A 26220-nucleotide genomic window follows, 5' to 3' on the forward strand; every position below is an offset into this window, starting at 1 on the left:
GAGGACACTGCTGCTTGACCCAGGTTCTTGGAGAGTGAGTGCCAATCTGAGAAGAACAGCTTCCTTCTTCTTAATTCTACAGTTTAGAAATAAGATCATAATTTCAGCAATTCAGAGCATTTGCCCACTCAGCTGTCTTGAAAATCATGTTCCTAGATTGAGGCAATGCACTGTAAAACAGATTAGCTTAAACTACTGCATAAATTATAGAATTTACCGTAGAAAAAGTATAAGTTACTGTGTTTTACCTGCCCTTTCCATCATTCACCTACTGCAGCTTCACTAGTTCAATTTATCCTGTCACCTAGCATCTGCACTTTGCCGGTGGCGTCGGGGGGAGAGGTGGAAGAGTACAGTGAAGAAGTCGTGACTGAAAAGCTGCCTTTGGAGTGCACACTGTCGCAGTGAGAAGCTGGAAGCGGCTGCTGCAGCAAACACAGCGCCGCAGTGAGTCAGTGATACAAGCACAGATAGTCCCAGTGAGTCACCGCGCTATGGACTACGCCTGCAGAGCCCTTCGCTCAGCCGCAGACGCCAAAGGACTTGCAGTTGTTATTCAGCAGAACTGGAAGCCCCAGCTCTTGACCCTGCCTGTGCAACAGCTCCTCTCGGTGTGCAGAGAGAAGCCGCGGTGGCTGCGGGAGAGCTCAGGGTGGGTCTGGGTGGGTCCGGGTCTGGGTCCGGGTCCGTCCGTGCGCGGCTCCGCTGCAGCCACGAGCTGGGGAGGAGCGCGCAGCCTCGCTCTGGTATGCGGACACAGAGGGAACCGATTGCTCAAGCACCTTTGGCCCGGAATGTTCTTTAAACATCACAAATAACATGTTTTCTCTGAGTAGTGAATTCGTGTCCCCGTGTAGTGAAAAACAGGCCTGATGTGGTTCTGTCCTCTGGGGTGCTATATTCTTCAGTCAGGTCAATCCCACAGAGAGCTGTACATTTTCATATTAGTGCCAGAGCTGGCTTGTGTTGTTCCTTAAATGCCTTATACACTTCATACCAGGTCTGTGCTTCAGTGATGGCTAAATAAAAAATTTAGAATACAGGAATTATTCCTAGCAAGACATGGTTTTTAATGTTTTCTGTCCTCTTTCTTCATAGTTATCTTACTATTTCAAAGTGAAAGTAGTGGCTGTAGCACTATTGGACAAATTCCATATATGTGGATAAAAGTATGTAAATGGATATCACTGAACACCTCCTCAGGAATATATGTGCATATACATACACAATTTTAAAGCAAAAAAAAATAAAGAAATCAAGAAACTAATTTAAAAATCCGTATGATTTTCCTTGTATTAGCTTAATTTATTGTTTATTAAAACATAGTAAACAAAAAGCTTCATTGACATATGACAGAGAGAAGTTAAACATAATGTTTTTTGATCTCCACTGAGTTCTGTTCTTGGAAATGGAGGGAAATGTATGGTATTTAAGCAATGCTGTGGAACAGCTCCTGAATATTGCAGCAATAGTGTGAGGCTACATCCTTAGCAAGACATCAGTTATTCCCAGAATAACTTTGTCATCCTATGTTGTTGTTACTGAGATATAGGATAAAGAATCTAAAATCTAAGGATCTCAGGAAAAATTATCAGCTGATGGTCTGTGGATGTGGTATTTCTGAAAACATATACAGCAGATGATACATTGGATTTCAAAATCTCAATACAAAATTTGTGAAAATATGAAGAAAGGAAGAAGCCTTTTTTTCCCCTTTAGTGGATGCTAACTTGCAGATAATTTGTTTTTCCCTACCCACTGGCCACAAGGTTAATAGGATATTTCTTACTCTTTCTCTGTTTGTCATAATGGACTGAACATTGAAGTTGCTGTACAGAATTTCACTAAAGTTTGGTTAATTTTTGTATAGTGAAGAAAACAGGAAATTATGACTAATGATTCTGCAGTGGTGTCAAGATGATGTCAGTATGCCAATTTTAAATGGTCTGTTGTATTATGGTAATGTACAGAACAAGACCTAGAACATATTAAAAATGGCTATTGAGTATAAAATATATTGGAAATTCAGACTGAGTGGCAAATACGTTAAGTGTCTTTAACACCTTTAACCTAAAATCTGCAGTTATACTGTATCTTCCATAAAGTATCAGAAAAAATATTTTAAATTGAAAATGTCAAACCAATGAGACAATGAAGTACTTCATGCACTATAGCCATTTTTTTACCCTGTTTTATTTCATTGATACATATGTATAAACTATTTCTATTGAAGTGTAATTTCTATTTCCAAAAATACTTTCCTAATGTGCATTTCTTTATGAAATATTGTTTCACGCAGAGACCAATCTAGACATTTCCAATTAAAATTAATCTATACAGAAGACTGTCACAGTCCTCTTTAGCTGTAGAGAGTTGTAGTTGTTTAATATATAGCATTGCATATTAAATACATATTAATACATACCATAGAATGGGAAGGGAGCCATAAGGATTGAGTTCAACTCCCTACACCTCAGAGGACTGCCTAAAACTAAGAGGAGTGTTAACCGGATGCTCCTTGAACTCTGTCAGGACTGTGAGGACTTCCCTTGGGAGCCTGTTCCAGTGCCCAAACTCCCTCTGAGTGAAGAACCATTTCCTAATATCCATCCAATATGAACATCCCTTGACACAGTTTCATACTATTATGTATTATGAGAGGCTGAGTTCTGTTTAATATGAATATTAATGAATTTTTGTGTCACTTCCCACCTATTTGTACAAAGAAGAGTTGTTTAAAAATATTATGATTCAGGGCCTAAGTCCTGCATGGGAGAATTAAAAGGAAAAAGTATTCGAAATTTATGTGAAAACATTATCCAGTATGTAGAAATTTGTCTGAAGTTTGAATTAGATGCAGAACACTCTCTAAATTCTTCTCTGTGTCTTTTTCCCAGGCTCAAGATAATGTGTGCGGATACAGAGAGAGTCACTGTTTTCTGTCTCTCTCAGTCTCCTGGTGTGGTCAGACTGTTACTTTTGTCTGCCACTGCCACTGGAATACAAACCCGCTACCTTAGGCCAATCATTCTATTTTATGTGAAAATAAAAGAGCAAAAATGTGTACACAGTGGCCACAGCTTTTGCTGATGACACAGATGTTTTCCCTTGGTCCCTTTTCCTAACAAGAAGTAATGATGCCATCTGCTGGCAGAGGACAGGCCACTTCCGGGGCCTGGTGCTTTCTGCATAAAACTTATGAGTTACAAACCCATTTCTCCCCCCATATTTGATTCATTGATCTCGGCCATATATACCACACCGAGGTAATTATTTCTGTGTGAGGTTCAAGAGTTATTTAAGAAGGTTTGAATCAGAAAATCATGTATATGGAAAATTTTCCTTTCAACTACCCGTTGGTCTTTTCTTAATAAGAGTTTAACAAAACATTAACAATGTGATCCTCATTTTAATTAATTTGATAGTGAAAAAATGTAATACAGTTTTTTCCTATGAAAAATGAAATACATTTATGCATTTTCTGTAAATACAGGAGGTCCTTCTCACTGCCACCTAGCAAATTTTTCAAGCCCTCTAGCCTCAGTCAGAGGTCACAGCAGTAGAGTCAACAGGAAGACCCTGCTCATCTGTCTTTTAATGCCTAGTCCATTGTAAAATAATCTCCCAGAATGTTGGACTAGGTTACTGCTTTGTGAGGATGGGGATACCAGAACAAGATACTGATTCACTGGCAGTTGTCATCTTTGCTATTGAAATATGTGCTCCTTAAATATCCCTGACCTGGGGCATTGTCTAGAAAGACACAGAAGAAACATTATTGTCTCTCTGACACTTCTAATACTCTGATGCAATATCTGGCAGGTAATTCTTAGGACTTAGTTTAGTTTGGAAGGGCAATTCACATTCCTCCTCTCAGTCTGAGGGAAACTTCTTAAGGGTGACTTCACTCTAGTTCACAGGTGCTGTCAGATTTTAAATCTTTTCTCTCAAGCAACCGCCCCTTTGCCAAATGACTGTCTTTAACTTATTTTTTCATCATAGACCTGGATCCATTTTATAACCCTATTTTGCTTGTTTCCCTAGATATTACTGTTACCTCAGTGCAGTTGCTGGAATTGCAGAAAAGTAAACATCACCCCCCTATCCCCAAATGAAAATATAACCAAACAAAAAATCCAACAACAACTGCAAATTCATCAGGAAGTGTGTCACCTGAGGACATCTGAAATTCTGTTCATAGTGCTGTACTCACAGATGACAAGGTGAAGCTGGAAGACATCGAAAGAAAAATTTAAAATAGCTGTATTAAAAGAAAAGGATTCATTAGATCAAAGAACCTTTTTTCCTTATCTGAAATATATTTTGCTTTCTTATAATCCCATTTAGTTTTGTTGCTTTCTATCTTCAGAACACAAAATAAATCATGCTCCTTTTATAAAACTGATGACCCTAAGGGGACATATGCAGGAAGTTTCCTGTTTTGACCTTGCTTGCTTTTTCAGCCTTCATGTATGTCACAGGATGCTGGTGGTAGAAAGCCCAGGCCTTTTGAAGGCTGTGGGAATGCTTTTTCATGAGTAACCACAGAGGGGCTCTGAAGAGTATGTGTAGCTACACTGTTCTCTCTGAAATAGAACAGTATTTCTGACACTGAGCATCTTCACCAACTGCAGGATGCAAGGGGCATTTTGGTTGGAAATGTAATGTTATAAATTTCTTCTCTGTGAAAAGTGCTATGTCTCATGCTAATACTATGAAGTGTGTTATTTCTTGTTGGATATCAAATGCTGCAGACTAAAGGAAGAAATTGCTTTTCACAACATAGAAATCTCACCTGTATGATGGGATTGTCTTACAGTGTGGCAAGTGTGAATAGCACAGGTGTCTAAAAAGAAATAATTGAGTCCCTGGGGTTTTGATAATTAAAGGCCAAGTTGTAGTAAACTCTGCTTAAGTTCAAGAAAGGATGAGGAAGGAAATGGGAACAACTTGCAAGGAAACCTCTCTAGCTGAGGCCTGTGCTGATGTCAGTGTGGACAGATCCTGAGAGATCACAGATCTCAGTAGTTGTGTGACTTGCCACCATTGTTTGAATTGAAACTTTCCTCCTTCCTTGTCTCTCAGGAGAAGCAACCAGTTAGGGTTGCCGCAGATGACATAGCATATCTGACATTCTTCTAATGAACAGATTAGTCCTTAGACAAGTGTAGAAGGAAAGAGGATTAATGCAGAAAATTAAAGCTAATCCTCCCTGCTCCACATGGTTGAAATTGGATCAGAATTCCCATTGCTTCTTCATACACTTGGTTTTGCAACAGCAGGAAGGGAAAGGAGAAGAAGAGGCTCCCTGAATATAGTTGAGGGACAAAGCTGTCTCCTGCCATTTCATGCCTAGGCCCTGGAGGAAGGTGGTGGGTCTTTCAGGTTGGAGGACAGTAAAAGGAGTGTCCATAGGAGCTGAAGTAGGAAGTTAAGCATGTATAGTTAGTTTGGAGGGATGAAGGAGCAGGGTAAGATGAGCAGAAAAGTAATGAACTAAAACTTGGGAGATGGGAGGGGACTAAGAGAAGTTGGATGCCCTGAATTCCAGGACAGACTTTTCTTTAACTTAGGTTACTGCCTTAACTTAATTTTATAGTAAGAGCTTTTTTTTTTTTTTTTTTTTTTAAATAGAAATCCCCATATTTCTCCATGTTTTGGAGAGTCCTTTATTCTGTCATGTTAAGTTTGCATACTGGGGACTTGGGAAAAATAAAGATAGATGAAAGGAGTTACTAAAAACCCTATCCATGAATGTTCTGTAATCTGGGTTCTCAGTAGGTCAGACTGACAATACCGTGTACCTCTCTGAACTGAAACTGTAACTGAAATCTTTCATAGCCAATACCCCTATTATCTGGTGATCACTTTTTGTTGGCTTTTATTTTCTCATTGATTCAGCCCGAGGTACAGCCGTTTTGACTTAGTGCTTTTCACTCAGGTTTATTCAGTTTGTTTTCCCAATCAAGCAAAGTTAAACTTTGTGAGACATTTCCTGTTAATTTACTCAAGGATGTGTGACCTTAATGTGAAGTCTAATGTGCATGTACACTGATTCTTTCCAACAGTTAGCAGTGGTAATATTTATTACAATAACATCAATGAGTCAATAACAAAAAACTCAGTAGATTGCCCCATATTAATCTTCTATAAAGGATAAATTCTTGTGAGAAACAACTAAAATGTCTTAATATGAATGAATGACTGTTATATTATGTATTTCCTTCTATTTTACTTTACATCTCACACCAAAGCTAGCAAAGCTAGGCTACTGGCTTAAGCTTTTGACAGGAGTTTGTTCCTTGTTCATCTGTGTTCTGTTTGTATCCCAGTTTTCAATCCAGATGCTTTAACACTCACTTCATTTCAGTATGATGACTGTACCAAAATACAGTGTGGAACAGAATATGTGGCATTACAGTCACAGTCGAAATTCAATGATCTGCTCTGCTGCATACAGATATTGCATATTATTGTGTATGAGCACTGTCTTTATTTAGGTTACAGGAAGAGGCTAATTTTCTTAGGAAATGATAAGTAGAATTCTGTTCATACAGTTGTAAGGAAGACATATGTTTACAAAACCGGAACTTCTTTTCCTTCAACCAGGAACTTGCCATAAGTCAAGTCACAGACATAAATATGGGTGCAAACTCCACATATATGCACTCTCATGACTGTTATTTTTTTATCAGCTGTGGCAAGCAGCTGTTGTTAATTCTGCAGCTCCTCCTGTAACATGTATTGTTTGTTCCTTTTGGAAACTGGGCAGGGATTAAATAATGACTGTCCTAACTCGATGTTTATCTTGGGTCAGGCAGCTACTTCAGTGAGAGTGTTGTCCTTTCTCTGTTGTAAAAGGAGTTTTCATTTTCAGAATCTCAGGATTACTACAGCATTTCAAGAATGTAAAACTACTTCTTCAAAAACATCAGCTTGTCTTCACTGTTCTTCCTCAAAGCTAGTCTGAGATTTCTCTCTACCAAAGTTATCCAATTTTAGAGAGGCTTTTCTCCACAAGAAGCAATTACCGACTATTAATGGCTTTATCTTTTCATAGAGAATTCAGTTAAGCATAAATAAGCATGTTACATCCAAAGAATTACAAGGGCATATCTGTGTGAAATATCATTCACTTGAGCAGCATGTTAGTGCAACTTACTACAATACAGTTTTGAAAGGCAGAAATAATTTTTTAAAGATTGAGTTATGGTGTTTGGTGAGACAGTTGTACAAGCAGCAGGCTGTATCTGTGAGATTGAAAGAAACTCAGTACACAGAGCTGGTAATTATTTTCTAATTTTCACTGTTCTGAAAATGAATGTATGCACTGAAACTCGGTATGGAGTATGCATTTTTTTATTTCAAAAAATACATCAGTATTTAAGGAATAGAATAAATGTCTAGACCTGGGGGTATAAAGCATTTAATATAACCAATATGTTGATATAGCACAGTCAGTGCCAGTTTGTGCTCTCCACTCTGTCTCATCATATCTTTGTTGATGCAGATTGACCACTGGCACTAATTAAAACTGTGAATTATCCATTGATTATGATTTGAGTCAGATGCATGCCTGCCACTAGAAGGAAAATGGTATTTTCATATATGTGTTACTAAAGCTGTAGTGATTTAACCTGAGTTCCATTATCTCAACTGGTTTTCAATTTTGGGCCAAGATATAAAAATGTGTGTGCTCTAAATGTGTATGCTCTAAAGCCCATGGTCTAAAGTGTACAGTACGGTGCAAATCATGATACCTGTTTCAGACTTCATGCTTTTGCTTCTAGTGTGCAACCTTCTATCCTTTACCCTTTTTCTAATAATTTTTAATTTTATGTCTGGTTATTAGAAAAACTACTGTACTTGTGAAGGTTTCTTTTCAAACTGGGCATGCAGTGACTTCAGTATGAGTTTAAGATGGCATATAAAAGGAAAAGGCTAAAATGTAATGACATGCTATTATGTATTACCTCTCAACCTCTGCTTTCCACTCAATTGTTGCCTTAAAAAATTGAGGTCATTGCAAAGTGCTAGAAGATATCTGGCATTAACGGTACCAAATGTGAAGGGACAGGTCACTCTATATGTAATATATGGGTGGGTTTGGTTTTGGGTTTGGTTTTTTTTCTAATAATAATTATCCTATGGTAGTTCAGTCAACATATTTCCTTCTTCTTTAGATGGAGAATATTAGTGTCCCAGACAGTCTACTGCAGTGTATTGACAATGTATGTTAGTTTTGCTGCTGTCAAAATGCATATGTTTCTTACACACTAAAGAAGGCCACACATTTAAGAAGGGCACAATTATTAATTGTACTGTCATGATTAACTCAAATAAGAAAAAAATACAACTGTAGATAGTTACAAAGGGAAATTTAACACTTGCTCACACTTACTCAAAGCCTATAGATATTAAGAAGTGGAATACAAATGATCTCTGGATTTCAAAAGTAAGAGGAGAAGACTATGCAGTGGAAGCACCCAGAATTGAGAACACTTGAGTAATTTACCATTAGATTAAGAAAATAAAGAGTAAACTCCAGAAAACAAGCATGGCTGCAAAGAGCAGAGACAATAAAAAATCCTGTGTGTCTCTGCATTCAAATAAATTAGGGAATGCCTTTCAATTGTATTTGTCTGTACTCTGACAGGAAAAAACAGTATGTGCTTGATGGATCAAATATGGTTTTATATTCACTCTTTCCTAATGTGGATTTTTTCCAGTAGTTTGAAATAACTGTTATGATGTAAAAAGGAGCTAGCACTAGTGCCTATAAAACCATTGTGTGCATAAGCAGCTTAGTTTGAAGAAAGGATGCATTGAAATAAAGTAGGTAAATAGAGGTAAGAGGACAAGTCTTGTCTAAATAACGAACCCCGTAAAAAAATTCTACCAAGTACCCATGTATTACATAACATTTCACTGCAAAACTGATAAAGAGAGGCACTCATAAGCAGTCAAGCCTTCAGAGTGAGCGGATTAGTGAGTGTTCTAATTGTGGAAAAACTGGGGCCTTTATTTCACAAGCCAGTCTTGGCAGAAAGTGATGACTATTGCTGTATTTTCCACTTCCTACATACACTTTTTTTTTTTGTCTGAACATCCCAAAGAGAAATCAGATTTTTATTTCTGCACTGAACAGTGTTTACAACTGAGCAGAAATCATTGTACTAATAGAAGTCACTGTACTAGCTGTAGACACCAAATCCTATTCTACTTTAAGGAAGATGCTGGTTACATGTTAGGAGCATGTCAATGCACTTTTGATTATTTATGTAATATGGGAAGTCAGAAGTGGAGGAAGTAGTCAGGAGAAAGAGAGAAAACAGGTAAGACTGGGGGAACAGAGTACGTATTGGCTTAGTACTGTACATGCAGAGAAGTGAGATGTTAGAAAAATCTGCTCCTGGTTTTTCTCATGATGAAAGGTGCACCATCCATGGCATGGGGGTTGTAGCTAGATAATGTTTAAGGTCTCTTCCAACCAACCCATTCTATCAGTCTGTGATTTGCCCAAGCTAGTCTTTGTGTTCAGCACCATGGCCAGGGCAAAAGGTAGGGGGATACATAACAGGGACAACAGAAATGTATAAATAAATTCTTATTTAAAGTAACTTTTCTGTAGATAGGTTGCTGGTTGTACATTCCGTGGATGATCAGTAGCATATGATCAGCTAGATTTGCCAAGTGTGACACTGCTTGATTTCCTCCTGCTGATAGTCAGTCATTAACCACATGTTTGTTTCTCCTGTAAGTCAGAGCTGCCAGTAAGTGAGGTATGTTGCACATTATTTATAAACTCTAAATCAGAAGTGAAAGACAATATTGATATTTTTAAGATTTTAGGTCAGGCCCAAAGGGAACTAAGGTCATGTCCTCTTCAATGGTGCCTTACTTAGTTTCTTCTTTAGCACCTTAAGTCAGGAGTTCAAATGTTTATTCTAGGAAATATATTTCAACTATGAGAAAAACAGTGTAAGCATAAGAAACTAAGAGATTAATCTGAAGGTTTAGTTTAGCTTAGGTGGTGAATAAAAAATATGAAGGATGCAGATGATTGTGTTTCTCTTTCTCTATATCACAAATATGAAAGTGGTCATCTAAATGCATGCCCTCCCCAGCCCTGTTTAATTAGTTTGTAATCAGTAGCATATCCCTCTGTAAGAAAACTTTTGGAATAAAAAGAAGTGTGGGATCTTATGGGAAAGGAGAGTGAGTCTTACTTACAAAATTTCTATATTAGTTTATTTTATCCTCTTCATTCCTTCTCTCCTGAGTTTCATTCAATTGCCATTGCACACCCACGTATTTGCAAGCATCAAGCTTGGGTTACTAAGTTTTAGTGGGTTTGGCCAGAATTGTTCATGTGCAAATCAGAGGACAGAGACTTTTCTCTCAAGCCGCCATTGAAATTTTTATTTCTTCTTGATTGGTGAAAAGTGACTTAGTACAAATCTGTATATCCTTTTGTAGCCTTTGGCTATTAAGACACAATCATTTGACACTGAATATGGCATATTTCAGCTTTCTAAAATCTTTGATCTGATTATTGCTCATTTTCTGTTTTCCCTCTTAAGAGATACATCTTTAGTCTGTTTTCTTGGTAAACTAATGGAAAAGTAATGGTATATGTGGCATCATGCTACTTATTTTCATTCTCTTGATGACAGGATGCAGGGTCTTCTACTGTCAAGTCATCTGTGCTGTGGTCTTAGCAGAGTGCAGGCTTTTTTTTAATGGATGTGAATAACACATTTACACTTTGTCCCTGGCAGAACTGTCTTTTAAACAGTGCTCTTCACCATAATTGCAAGCTGTTCAGTTCTGGTTCTGCTACTTTCTTCCTGTGCTTACACACATACACATTTCCATTCTTACTACATTTACATTTACATTCATACTAGTCCCAAATCATGTGTCATTAATTCTGAAAGGTGTTTCAATAGGCTGAATTGTATCTATACTTTCAATTGTCATCTTGAACAGTTTTTATTTCAGACTTATAAGAAGTTGTGACAGAACGGGCTTTTCTGATTTGGTCAGGCTGTAGTATTCATCTGTCTCACATACAACATTGGTATGTTGTCTGTCTGTGGCCAACAGAAGCAAACCATAGCGTCCACTGATACAATATCAGAAATGCAAGAGCAAATCTTAGAAATAGCCTGAAGCTTTAATGATGCCTTTTTTGATAGATTCATCATTTAAGCATCTCAGGAGTACTTAACATGATACTCTCTTTCATGGTGAGCAAGTCAAGTGCTTACCAAAGACTTAATGGTTCTCACTTCCCTATTTCAAATATTATTTATTATGCAGCTGATGTCCTGGAGGCAGTACTTGATGAATTAGTAATTTTGTTTCAGATGCATGACAAGAGATATTGTGCCTCTGCCCACTAGCCTGCTGTTTCCTACAGAAAAGTGAGTTTACTCCATTTTAGATTTCTTTAAGAAAAAAAAAAGTCTACAAAGACTAAAACTGTGGGTTTAGAACAGAATACCAGAATGTGAGTGTTTTTCACCATAATCTGCTTTTGGATCTGTTTTTGGAAATCATTGATTTTTAATGGTGTAACCCACACTCAATGGCACTTCATATGTAACTCATATATTTAGCAATAGAAAAAATGGTGTAGAACAAGATAGACAGCCATAGCTTTCCATGTCCATAACTGGTCATATTCAATCCACGTAAAATGCATCTGAAGACATCCAAGTAGTTAATAGATCATCACTAGAACTTACAGGTGGACTTCTGTGAATGCATCCTATGCTGACCTTTTCTGGTTTTAAAGTATGCTTCTTGGGATGCACCAGAATAAGGCCCTCCATGAATACATATTGAGTATTACAGTGCTACTTCATGTTTTATTCTCTATGCCTTTAATAACACCTTATTAACATTTTGAATGTCCGTGGTCACTTATATGTTATTATTCTGATACTTGTCACATTGGTTTCAAGATACTTTTCCTGAGAGTTGAGAACTCACATTGGGCCCTTCGTGTGTCCATGTGTGTGAGATAGGAGGACAGCATGAGCAATTCTTTTTCTGAAGTCCCTCCTTTATACTTGTAGTCACTGACTTTCATCTATTGTCTTTTGAACTTTGTAGGCTAATTCTGCAGTTCTCTTTCATTGTAATTTTGGTTCTTCTGGATCATGTAGGATCTTAGGAAATGGTGTAGCTTCATAGTTCACTGCTCTTAAACCTCAAAAGAGCCCATTAGTTATTTCTGTCTGTTGTGACAACTGACTTTCCAACAGCTTGTTTAAATATCTAGAAAAGTTGACAGTCCAGGAGGTGACCTCCTCTGGGAGCTTGTCCTTTAACTGTTGAACTTCAGTAGTTTTGTACTTGAGATTCTCTAGAACACTTGAGGAATGCCACCCATTCTTGGCAGTTTGGTTACTGTTCAGTTTATCAATTTATTCTAAAATCTCCTTTTGTTTGTTTGTACTAGTATGTTATTTTGCCTCCATTACTGCAATGTTTGGCCATGCTGGTTTCTGATGTTATTCCTAGTCCTCTTGGGTCTGTTTTAGTTCATGGTGTTCACCTATTTGAGTCTCTAATATGTAGCCTTCAAACAGTGATCAGGTCATTTCTTATTCTGACTGTTTGTTTTGTTCGTGGGAATTTCCTGTTTTTAAAGTTAAATATTAGTCTGTTATTAATGAATTTATTACTCATAGCTGTTTAATTATGTACATTAAAGCATTATAATAGCATCTTATATCTCCACTCCTACCTATAGCAGACAAGTCCCCACATAAACACATTGCAAAACTGGTTCTCTGTGTTTGGTACTCAGATGTTCAACACTGTAACTCTGGTAGTCTCTACCTTTTTGAAAATCTTGTTCTTAGCTAATGTACAAACAAAAAAAAAACAACCAAAAATATCTCCCCACAATGCCACCCTTTAGCAATTAAAGAAAAATAAATGAACAGTGTTATAAATGTTTTGCTGTAGAATTTGAAAATCTACTCAGCAAAAAAAAAAGTTACCTATAAAAACATACGTTGAGTATGTAGGAAAAAATGCTTCCTTGACCCTAAACTGCTGCTGTTTTAGTAGCTGAACAATCTACATCCCACAAAGATAAGCCATAAACCTACAACAGAAAGCTGTGTCAGCTTACTGAAGTAGATAAGCAGCATATGGATAGGGTTATTATACCTGTAAGTGCTCTAGATCTAATTGTCCTTTCTAATACTATGTCTCTTGATGTTACAGAGGAGGTATGCAAACTAGTTAGTCATGGAACTGGGGAGGTATAGAAAGATCAGGCTGCATCTCACAGAAATATGTTCATGACTAGCAATGCTCATGATCTTGTGAATATTTTAATTAGTTTTTCCACACCTTCAAGGAAAAGGTTCCTGGAAAATCGTGCTGGTTTTGGTTGGGATAGAGTTAACTTTGTTCACAGTGGCTGGTAGGGGCCTGTGTTTGGGATTTGTGCTGAAAACAGTGTTGATAATTCAGGGATGTTTTGGTTAAGCAGTGCTAACACAGAGCCAGGGCCTTTTCTGCTTCTCACCCCACCATGGGGCAAGGAGGCTGGGGGTGCACAAGGAGTTGGAAGGTGCCACAGCTGGGACAGGTGACCCCAACTGATCAAAGGGATGGTCTAGACCATATGGCATCATGCTCACCATTATAAAGCTGAGGGAAGAAAAAGAGAGACACGCTTGAAGTTATGGCATTTTGCCTTCTCAAGTAACCGTTACATGTATAGTCCTGCTTTCCTTTTGATTCTTGGTATTTTACAGTAGTGAACAGAGCTTTCTTGTGGTTTTTTTTTTGTTTGTTTGTTCCCCCTCCACCCCCCATAGATTTTGGGTTTTTACTGTTCTTTTGCAAAATTTTACTCATCTTGCTTAGTGATTTTTGTATTGAAACAAATCCAGACAGGAAGTAGCTTTTGTGAGATACATTTGACTGCTTTGTGAGGTAACAAAAAATGATGCCAATGAAAGAGATGAAGTGCATTTTTTTTGTAATCCACATGACAATATTTAGGCAATTGTTGTTCTGACATATCAAATATCAGATATGTACTGTGTAGAGAAACTGAACTCTTCTATTCTTTTAATTTTCACAGCGTATCCTTGCCTCTATTTTGCTCTCTTCCAGCTAATCAAATAAGAAAGCTTTTTCTTAAGGCTCATGTAGACTGTGCATGGACTCTTACCTAACTTATGCTCAGTGACTCAGTAGAATACACTAATCTTCTGTTCACATCAGACTTTTATATTTTTTACATTTACTTTGTGAAATGGGAGTTGCCAGATTGTATGGCAGTTTCTCAGTAATCACACAAAGAGGATACACCTTCTTAGTCAATTAGAGAGCTTATTATGGAGGTAAATGCCATAAGTTAAGCATCAATCACTTCCAAGTTCATTCAGGTGTGCTTTGTTTGCTATCTTATTTTAACATTATTTATATAACAGGAGTGAAGATAGCATTCAGGATTATATAAATATTGTTTAACTTCAGAAAACCGAATTCTGTTAGTTCAAAATTACCAAATTACTGTCTGCACCTTTCATGCAAGTATTATCTAGGCATCCTAAAATAGGATCAGGTGAATCGCTCTTTTAAACTATGCTGTCTCCTCAGTTAAAAGTTTGGGCTTTTTTTTTTTTTTTTATGTTTGCAGTTTATTTTGGCTATGTTCCACATTTTATCTTAGATGAGAGAAACCTAACAAGGTCAGGGTCACAACATGCAAATGGCAGTTTCAGCAAAAGCAGGTTTTTTTCTACAACAACTACATAGTAGCTCCTATTAAAACTGAGATAATCCATGTTTTGTTATCTATATTTCCATTCATACTCTGTGGGTTTGACATAGGTTTGTGTATAAAAAATATGGTCATTTATGTATGCAGAGGCAAAATAAAATCTCATACATCATCAGTCAGTTTGGGGGGAATTTTTGCTTTGATTTGAATGATTCAATCTGTCAGCATTCCTGTGATGAAAAAATGGAAAAACAAATTTAGAAAAAAGGGATGAAAGAGTTGAAAAACAGGTTTTTCTTTGACATGTCTGTTCCCATAAATTTCTTGCTAAGAAAGGGAAAAGTTTACTCTTAAATGCCTGTAGCATTAACAGAAAACAATAATTTTTCTGGTGATGGCTAGAAGTATGACTTACATTTTCTTTCATTATAATAGTCTTCAAGAGCTCTTATGCCCGTCTCACTCACTCCATTTCCATGATATCCCAAGTTACCTTGAGCATTTTGTAATAAATCTGCATTATAGGCTGTCAAATTTTTTGTAATTTTTATTGTTTTAAACACCTGTTTTGAATGATGGGTGATTTGCAGAAGAATGTTTCCCTATTATTAGACAGTGCTAGCACTTGAATTCAATACCTTTAGAGAAAATACCTAATTGCGTTTTTAGTTTACAGACAAACATGTTCAGTTTGGTCTAAAATACTAGAAAAAGATCTTTCTTCAATCAAATGGCCCACTGAGATGGTAAAGAGATGTTTCTGTAACAATTTGTGTACACATGTGTGGGTTTACATGGTAAAATTTTTAGCAGCAGGGGAGCTGTAGAGAGGCTTTTGTAGGAGGAGATTTAGACAGCCCTTTGCTGGACGCAGACACTGCCAGCTGGTGCCAGGAGACCTACCACAGCACACAGATGAGCCCATCAGCCAAACTGGTGGCTTGGAAATATATTTATATATCTGGAAATATATTTAAGAAAGGGTAAAATACTGTGTTGAAGCTAGAGAGAGGAGAGAGGAAGAAACGTTCTGTTGAGGAAGGAGAGGGTCAGAGCTGCTGGCTGAGGGCTTGTAGCCACTCATTGCAGCTTAACCTACCACAGCAGAAAAAGTAAAGAATATTTTTATCCAATTACAGATTTGCTGCACTACAGCAACACTTCATGCAATATTGGTGATGAGCTGTTCTGAACTGGAAACATGGGAAAGTACAGAGAAGATATTATAAATTACCTCCTGGATATCCTTTCAATCTAGCATTTTTATGAAGTTATTTGCTTATAGCAAACATCTCTTACAGAGTTGTTATGAAATACTTTTTACTCTATAATGTTTCTAACATACATAAGCATTGCTGGAAAAATAACTGTTCCTCAGACTGGGCAGACAAAGGTGATTTTACTTTGTTACCCACATTCTGCATACTCTTACACATCAGCAACATTCTGTTGTGGTACATTCACTTAAATCTTACTTTCCAGGTCAAGATAAGAATTCAGCTTGCTTGCCTTTTATTTATTTATTTTTTAAACAATCTTTCTCTTTGCATAATCCCAGAAACTTCTTTGTGGGTAACCTTAAACAATTTGGGTTTATATCCATACCAAACCTTCTATTCACATGAGCTGTATTTTATATTAAATGTTTGGATTAGGTGGCATCATGCCTCTTTACCCTCTTCTCATCATTATTTCCTTATAATTTTTGCATTGTAGAGTCATCTTCACTCCTGCTTTCCTGGTCTTTGGAAAAACGAAGTTCTTAAGCATTCCGTGCAAAACTGGAGTGTTTCAAAATTAGAGCCTAGGGATCCAAGTATTAAAATAGAATTGTAAGGGACCTACAATGAATGCCTAGGCCAATTGTATTCTCACAAGAAATTATAGAATTCTAGAACAGTTTGGGTTGGATGGAACTTTAAAGATCATCTAGTTCCAAATCCCGTGCTGTGGGCAGGGACAAATTCCACTAGATCAGGTTGCTTAAAGGTTGCCTTTCATCCCAGCCTTGAACATGTACAGAGATGAAGCATTCACACCTTCTCTGGGTAACTTGTCCCAGTGTCTCACTGCCCTCACAGCAAAGAATTCTTTTTTGTATATCAAATCTTAGTCTACCCTCCTTCAGCTTGCAGTCATCCCCCCTTGTCCTATTCCTACATGCCCTTGTAAAAAGTTCCTCTCCAGCTTCCTTGTAGGCCCCCTTTAAGTACTGGAAGGCAGCTAGGATCAACAATGCCAGCTCTGTCAGCCTTTCCTCATAGGAGAGGTGCTCCAGCCCCCTGGTCATCTTTGTGACACTTGTCTGGACTCACTCCAACAGGTCCATGTTCAGCTTTTGTTGGGGGCCCCAGAGCTGGATGCAGTTGTGAGCATGAGCCTCCAAGACAGACTAAGGTATGTCAGCCCTCACAGAAATTAGTACTCAGTGAGCTGAGAGTGAAAAGAAGATTCCTCTTCTGGCATCATTTAAAGAAAAGTGTCTGTTTTTTGAAAGGCACGAAGCATCCATGTTCATAAAAAGAGTTGTGTCTATGAAGGAATTAGTAATGATCTACAGAAGAGAATTAAAATATAGATACAACCTTTTTTGTTTTTGAGTTTGTTTTTTTTTTTAATATTTTCCTCTTGCCTGATCCAGTCAGCCCCCTATTTCAGAATGCTGGGTGTGCACCTCTCACTTTGAGCCCTGGCAATATATATTGCCTAAGTCCTTTCATGGTTCTGTATGTCTGGCTGTGTGTTTAATTCTGCAATTAGAAATATTGGGCCAAGAGTTTTGTGGAAACATACATCAAAACTTTGAGGTATTTTAACACTCAGGAGTATAGTTCTGCTGAACATTAATTGCTTACAGTTTAAAGTTATAATCAGATTTTTTTAACAATTGTTTTTTATCCAGCCTTTTCAAAATTCAAATGTAGGAAAACCAGTAGATGCCATACCTAACTGGATGTCATGGGCTGTCAGTCTCACTACTAGCATTTGATGTGCAGATGATTGGCTTCTCAGAACTGGCATTTTAAAAAGCAGCAAATGAAAAGGAGAAGCATGAAGAAATGCTCAAAAGTATTTTAAAATTTTGTTCTCTTTTTTCTCCTTTTGGAAAGCCATCTTAAGGAGTGATCACATTCAAATTTTGAAAATGCATGGAAAATAAGCACAAATACAGAAAATATTATGGAATTGTGTAAAGGAAGCTATTACTTAGGTTGTCTAACTCATCCTTCCCTCTCTTTTGCTGTGTGGGAATTAGCAGCTCTCATAGTGTTCTTCATTATGCACTGTTACATTCACAATGTTGCTGTGATATAATGCTCTGTATTGACAGTACTGTCTTTTTGATGTTTCAAACGTTAGTTACAAAGTAGTATTCTTAGGAAGTGTGTGTGGCAGCTGGAAGACTTGGATACAGTCAGAGGTATTTCTGCATTTGACGTGGTTTTTCCCTCTGCCACAGTACAGAAGGCAGCATTACCTACGTAACTGCTGACTTATGTAACAGGAGGTTAAAGCTTACCATAACTATGGCAAGTTTGCTATACTTTTGCAAGTATAGCAAGTTGTACCAGCAGGATCATAATATTTGGTGGCAAGAAGGGGAAGACTAAAGATTTATAGCAATTCTTACTTCATGCAAGTGAACTCAAGTTTCCATAGTGTCCTGGGGAACCATCACCATAGTTGTACAGTGGCTCAGAATATTATTTATCTCAGCTAATCTATATTAAGACTTAAAATTATGACATTCTGTAAGTTCAGTAGAGCTGTTGACTACATGCAAAGGGTTTGCTTTCTAATTTTGTTTGTGACTGCGAGTCTGATTTCGCATATGAAAATATTATGTAAATGTAGGTTTACTTCAGTTCCACCTTCAATGTCAATAGGAATTTTGAGATGAGGAGATGATGAGAAAATATTAGTAGAGGAAATTTGCAATTAAAACAAGTATGCTCAACTCGTTTCTTGTTCAAACTCCCTCTAATATCTCCTTGATATGTGAACTTCATTGAGAGAGCACAGGTTTAGGTACTCAAGCTTCGTCTAAAATATTTCCCAGCATTTTAGTGAGCTGTATTTTCAGAAAAAAATCTTCTTTAGAGGGCAGAGGAAAAAACAAATGCACATTTTGCTGGTACTTTTCTTCTCCTACAGAGAAAATACACCACTGGGGTAAAACTACCAGAGTGAAGTGTAACTCCCTTGATGCCTTTTCTATGTCATCTCTTCTTGGCTCAGTTCTTTTCCTTGCAGTAAATTCCATAGATGCTTGAGCAAAGGAGAGTTCTTCTAATATTATTTCAAATTGTCAAGTATTTTTCCTTGTCTGTTGATGTAGAAACTGCTCTGCTGAGGCTTTTTGCAGACATGCCATGATGTCCAACTTCCACTGACACAATTCTTAATGGCCTTTTATGAGGCTCACTACCTGTAACTGTTAATTAATACAACCTGACTTCATCAAAGTAACATATTTTCTCAAAGCCGAATGCTAGTAGGAAAGCTTACTGATTGAAGTTACTACTTCCTACATCCCTTCCTAATCTTCAGTAATTGTGTGTCACATGTTTATCCCCATTTGTACTTAACTGGAAGAGAAGGAAATGTTTTGCAACTTTAGTCTCAGAGTACGAGCTATCGGCTTTCAAAGAAGGAAGTACTAGGAGTGGAAAATTGATGCTGATCTTAAAATTTCTATGCCAAACTACTTAAGAAAGAACATGTGAGAATGTTGTGCTCCAGCTAACATCAGCAGATAACTTGCATTATTGTATTTGTTTGATGAAAAATAATGCAAATAACCCAAAGACTGCTCAAGGTCATGGTGATTAAATTAGTGGCAGAGCTGAGATTAGTCCAATCAGAAATCAAATACCGAAGGGTAAAATGATAGGATGATTAATTACATGATATTAGCCCAGTTCCAGAAGGCACCTAGGCTCAATCAAAGGTATATGGGGTTTTGTAACATTACCTTAAATCAAATCTCAACTGTTGAATACATTTAAATGGACATTTTATGTATTAAAGTTCTTTACATAAAAATAGCAAATAGTGACTCTCTATTAGATAGTTTAGGAGAACAATGAATTTATTATAGGGATACTTTTAACCACTTGTTTCTTTATCTTTAATAAGATAAACCCCATAAATTAATAATTTCACTAATTTTATACCAGTTATATGTCCATCTAAATACTGTCTCCTTTTGTGGTGTTAATTTTGGTCAATGAGTTGACAACATGCATGTCAAAATGAAATTTATCTCCACCACTTCTATATCATTGCTTTAACACTCTCTCTCATGCACTTTTCACCATTCTGCTGCTTTTCTTTGTGCTTGCTTAAGTTATTGCCATGGTGTGCTATGGAGGGTTTGCCGGAGTCTCAGTCAAGGAAGTGCCATGATTGTATATCATAAATCTCTTAATTCATACTCTGGCTAGATTTTGCAAGACCTATTTTAGAATGGTTGTCCAGGAAGCTCAGGCAATCCATCTCTGTGCTTGAGATAAAAGGAGTGGTGTGTATATCATAAGGTGATGTGTAAGGCTTTGTGAGCTCTGGTTAAATGTTCACAGGTGGAAGAATAGCAGATCAAAATCCCATGGTTGCTTCTGCAGAGCAACATCACTGACAGAACATTACCTACTGGTCTGACAGCCTGCAATCAGCAAGTCAGGAAAACAAAAGAAGAAAAACTCAGTACCGGGTGTAATTGCACTTTCTGAGAGATTTGAGAAATGGTCATCCCATGATTGCTGTGACAAGACTACAATGAGATTTCCTCTCCCTAAGTTAACAGATAGAAATAGACCCCACATTCTTGAAAAATTATTTATTCTTCCTAAATAAACCCAGCCAGGTCTCTGCTAAGTTTTACCTTGAAGTTATATAAATGTTTCATGTAGGCTATTTTCTTCTGCTATGATTCAGAATGAAGATAATCTTTCACGTAGATTGTCTTTTTAACAAAAAGTATACTGCAAAGTAAATTTACACTGTAAGTAAATGAACGTTAAAAATTAGCTATGGTGATGGAATGATTAGAAATAGTCTCATAAAAGTTTGAGTCTAGGGAAACAATGCATTGACACAACTATGACTCAAAACACATTATTTATCTCTCCTCCTGCGTCTGCTTCTATAACATGCTTGCCATGCAAACAACTTTTATTTTTTAAGCTTTGAATTTTAGCAATGACTGTTGTAGCACTGTTTTGGGGTTCCTAGGTCAGGCACACAGTGAAAGATTACGGGGAAGTTGTTATTTCTATTCACAGACTTTGGGAATGTTAGAAAAAACCCCAAATCTCTGTAATATTCAACTATGGAACCCAAATATGAAAATACTCCTCATCAGTTGCTCTGTGATGCTGCTTGCACAGTGGTATCATGGAGAAGTGTAAGTAGTATTGTTGGTACTAAGGGCACGTGAGCACCTGATACTGGAAAGAGGAAGATGACTTGATGCAAGGAATGGTATGAAGTTCCATAGGCAGGTCAACTCAGATATAGATAACTGATGTAAGCTTAAGGCAAAGATGCTAATGCTAAAGCAGAATTACCTTCATTGCCAAATGATTGATGACTTCAGACTGTATACAATTTATAGTAAATAAATTAATGCATACATATGGATGCTGTTCATTAACAGTAGGATTCCTCTGGATTAAAATGCGTAATCCAAAAAGCTGTAAGGTAGCTGAGCAAGAAATAAAACTGACTATGATGTCTACCTCAATGACTGATTATTTCTGAAAGGCATATAAAGCAGCTGGTAGGCAGGATCATTACCCTTCTGGCAATAAGGAAACAGAGACAGTGCAGTTTAGGATGCTTTCTAATGCTAGCAAAAGTACGTGCACTTAGGAATTTGAAGATAAAGATCTTTATTTACTTCTCTTCAGATCATCACAGCCATGTAGGCTTGAGTGTGAATTCTGTAAGAGTGGTCTCAGTGCTTAAAGGCCTGTTGATTTCCCTGTTTTCCAGTTTGAGATGTCACAGCAAGCCACATGTATGTCAGAAGAAGGGACAATGGGAAATTGTTGGCCACTCTAAGAAGGAAAATAGCCCTGTTTTAACTTCATAGCTAAGAAGGAATCATGCTCTCTGTACAGCCAGGACAAAGCTGGAGCAGAGAAAATCAGCCACTGAAATCTAGAGGTGGTTGGCTTAGAGTACCTCTACACCCGCATGGAAGAAAAATGCCATTTTATTGAACTGAGGAGTGGTCCCAAGAAATGAATGAGACTGGTTACACATCTAGAACTTTTGTGGCAAAGAAACCTGAATGGAAAAGATTCAAGCTTCCAACTTACACCTGTGAACATACACATCCAATGTTATCTAAAAAAGGGTCAACTTAGCTGTGTACATGGAGTTGCTGTTACAGTTTGCAAAGACCACCCCAAAATTCATTATTTGTTTTAAGAGTTACTGAAGGTTACACTTGGTGTGAGCATTTGAGGGATTTAAAAGCACAGCATCCTGTAGATGAAATAGTGTAATAAAAAAATTGCATGATTACTGAATCAATATTATACCATTTCCTGTATGCTGAATTCCTTCATTTATGGGGAAAAATGCGTCTGTTTACTTCTTATCTTCTGTAAATACCACACCTGGTTTTTTATCCCTCCTCTTTCCTACTCCCTCTGTATCTCCTCCCCAGTGATAGAATCAATTGCATCAGTGGATATTATATAAAGCAGAGTTTTCGGTGGAGCTCCCAATCCACCCACCTTAGCCACCATGGGGCTAAGAGCAGCCAGCCTTTTCATACTCTGGCTGGCTCTTTCCTATGCTAATGAAATAAGAAAAGGTAAGTTCTAGAAATGAAATGGTAGCAAACTGCCTTCTGGGAAAGAGAGAGAGAATTAAAATACCTCCGCAGAGGTAGAAGGAGGCAGTGAATTTAAATATTGCACTGGAGTTTTAAGATGTCTTAAATTTCTTAAGCGTTCAAATATTGAGGCAGCATGACTCAGGTAACATAGGTAGATACTGCTTTCTTTGGAGAGATTAGTGCCTAAATTTACTACATTAATATCTAGTTTGATGTGCTTGGAAAATATTTCCAATGTTATTTTTCTTTCAATGTCTTGAGTCTTTCCTAGGTATGGCACCTACTTGGCAAAAAGCAATTGTAGGAGTTTAAGAGGTCCATTTTTACAGCAATGAAGAAGGTGGATGATGGTGCCTTCTGTTACTTGGAACATCATAAATTCTTTCTTCAAAAGTGAATACTTAGTAATCTTGGACAAGGCTAATTTTTTTCATTTAGGACATTAATAATCCCTTTGTAAAAGCTCCAACTTAGTCTATTTATTATCAGCTTTTAAGTATTGAAACGGAGTACTCATAATGAAAACTTAAAATTGTTTTTCAGAGGAATAGGTGATGAGTTTTGTCCAGTGATCAGGTTTGGGATACTGAGCTTGCTCTGCTGTGTCTTGAAATTGACAATTAGAGGAAAGCATTACCTTGCATTTGACATCCCAGCTGTAAGATCTGGGAGAATCTCTGTGCAGCCTTGCATCTGGAGAGAGAAGGATGCCAGAACGTTGAATGTATCTGGTATGACTGATACTGTCAAAGTACAGAGACCTAGAGGTTGTTTAGCAGGTTTGCTGCATGAAAATCTTGTGAAGATGAGAGATGTGTCAAGTTTTACATGGATGCTCAGCTTTTTTGATTCACTCCTCATCTACCGTATCTGGAGATTTATCAGATGTTGTGTTAATTTGTATTATTTGCCAGTATAGATGGGAAGGGAACACATCATCTTAATCTTTTGGTATTGGAACTTTTTTTTCCTCCTATCTTGGTGATTTTATAACCTATCTTCCAAAGAATTTCTATTCTGTAGTAATAGAAATCACTATTGCTTTTAGGAAAATAAATAATTTCCTAAAATCACCTGTTATGCACAAGTCCTTTCGTAACATTTAAACTATTTGCCTTCCAGAGTAGGTGGTATTTTCTTGGTTTCCTAACTCCTTTTTTTCTAGTACATGTTGCATCTGGGAATGAGAGAGCCCTTTGGAATATTTAATATTGATAAAAATAATGCTGTGATTCAGAATAGAATAATATGTTTGGCAAAGCATTGCACTGATGCACCAACTTGTTAGTTGTCAGAGCATTAAGTTTCCCCAACTCATGCAGACAAGTTCCTTCACCTCAGTGAGGATTGTAGGATATACCTGAATCTCAGCAGTATTTATTAATGTCTTATTTACCATGAGAGATTAACGTCTTTCTGCTTAATTAACAGACATTTGACCAGCTTGAATTCTCTGGAATCACTGTGCACATAATTGCAAATGATCTTTACTCTAAAATGGAACACTTATCCTTTCTCACACTAACTTGTTTATTGCACATTTTTTCATGTCTATTTATCTTCCATCTTAACAGGAAGGACAAGAAGCCATGGCCACTATGTCTGCAGCACTTGGGGAAACAACCATTTCAAAACCTTTGATGGAGACATTTACCAATTTCCTGGCATTTGCGAGTATAACTTTGTTTCCGACTGCCGAGAGTCTTACCCGGAGTTCTCTGTCCACATCCAGCGTGCTTTGAACAGCCATAACCACCCTGAGATCCAGTATATTCTGGTAAAAATCAAGGACATCATGGTGTACCTCAAACCAAAACTGGTTGTGGTGGATGGGCGAATGTAAGTTCCTTTAATATGATACTATTTCAGAGAAAGGTGTTGGGAAGATAAAAGCAGGATTGATACTTTACACAGCTGTCTGTACTCTATTGTGGTAACTGTTGCAAAGCACTTCCACAATTTAAAAAAAAAAAAAAAAAGAGGTCTTTTGAAATCCAGCATAAAAATCGCTTTGTGGAGAGGTTTTACTTTTAATCGTGATATCTACATTGGCATAAGAGATTCCTTAAATGAAAGTCAGGAAGAAGTTTGAGTGATTTGTTCTGCCAGTTGTTCAGGAAAAAATATATCTCATGAGCCACATCTTTCACTGCCATAGAATAACATAGCACGATTTTTTTTGTGGCATCACCTTGAGTTTACTTTAGCAGATGGTCTAACAATTCCTTTAAAAGAAAATGCAGTTCCTTAGGGTATTTTCCTCTTATTTTTTGACAGTAGAGAGGTGGGTTTTTTCTGATCTTCATAAATAATTCTTTAAGATCTGATAGCCATTTATCAAGGGATTTTAACAGATATAACACAGCTCAAAATTTACTCTAATTTATATGTTGCAGTATGTACTTTTTTACAGTAAGCAGTAGTATTTTTCTCCTTCTGTAATAGGGCTACACAAGAAACTAGTCTGACACCATTACTGATGCCAAATAGTGTCTCAACCTAACCTTTCCTATCATTAACCAATCCCGTCAGAGTGTGCAAATACACTCACTGAAAGAAGAGAGACAACTCAGAAGTTAGGAAATAGTTCTGGAGTTTCTGAAGAAACTGGCTACTAGAATGTTTTGGCATAATTAAAAAAAAATTGTCATTGTAGGACTTTGTCCAGATTTTGGCTTTTGCTCTGAAGTTTGAAAGCTGCTGCAAAGAAAATATGTTCAAAGGTTAAAAATATCATTCAGTTTTCCAAAGGTCATACCAGAACGCATAACAAAATGATGGAAATTTATAAAAAATGCATTGTTGCTCCAAATTGAAAAGGCTTTTTTATCAGGTACTCAGGTCTTAAAAAGAACTCCATGAAAAACAAGTTAGAAATCCTTTAAAAATGTTTCTTGTAAACTGAGCCTCTTTTTGTCTTAGGTGGTGTTCATAAAACCATACATCCCTTCTGAACAGGTTTTTGCTGCATGGGGAATACAGTTTTTTTGTAAAACTCAATTAACCATGTTGATTTTTAAATGATATGTGAACAATTGTCATGTAAAATAGCATACCACAGTACTAAAGTGGAAAGTGTAACATTAAAAGATTTTGAGTTTGCCTTATAGTAAATTAAGAATTTACCTTATAGTACCTGGTCCACTGAATGATTGAGTGTCCTAGTGTTAGAAAAAAAGATAAATATTCCATGATGTCATAGCTGAAAGGTGAAAAGGTGCCCAATGTTTTATAATCCCTCTTGCAAAAAATGTTCTCTCAAGACATCCCAGGGGATGAACAATGCAGTCAAAAGTAGAAATGATGGTTTCTGTATTTACACATGGTATTTAGAAGTGTAAGTTATTTGGCCATGTTAAAAATGCCTGAGGCAAATAGTTGGAAGAATTCCAGTGACAGGAAATCAGGTAATAAAGCTCTCCCAGTCCAGAGACTAGTTAAGAGAAGATGTGCATGAATCCTGTTGGATAGCAATTATATTGACCAATCTGTACAAAATGAATCAGTTATTTTGATTGGATTTCATTTTATACTGCTTCTGTTTGAAAAGACTCTAATTCTCTAGATTTTATAGAATGAGTCTGCTTGCCAGAATCCCTTTATT

At 37.0% G+C, this 26220-nt stretch overlaps 1 protein-coding gene across 1 annotated transcript in view; it reads left to right on the top strand.

The window, feature by feature from the left end:
- The first annotated feature begins 22522 nt into the window (after positions 1 to 22522).
- MUC2 (mucin 2, oligomeric mucus/gel-forming) overlaps positions 22523 to 26220 on the top strand; it is a 59216-nt gene continuing 55518 nt past the window's right edge. Inside the window, exons 1-2 of the mRNA XM_071559311.1 lie at positions 22523 to 22592; positions 24191 to 24455. Of these exons, the coding sequence (XP_071415412.1) occupies positions 22523 to 22592; positions 24191 to 24455 (335 nt within the window). The remainder of the gene's footprint in view (positions 22593 to 24190; positions 24456 to 26220) is intronic.

This window comes from Pithys albifrons, chromosome 6 (genome assembly GCF_047495875.1).
Source record: "Pithys albifrons albifrons isolate INPA30051 chromosome 6, PitAlb_v1, whole genome shotgun sequence".
Classification (NCBI taxonomy): domain Eukaryota; kingdom Metazoa; phylum Chordata; class Aves; order Passeriformes; family Thamnophilidae; genus Pithys; species Pithys albifrons.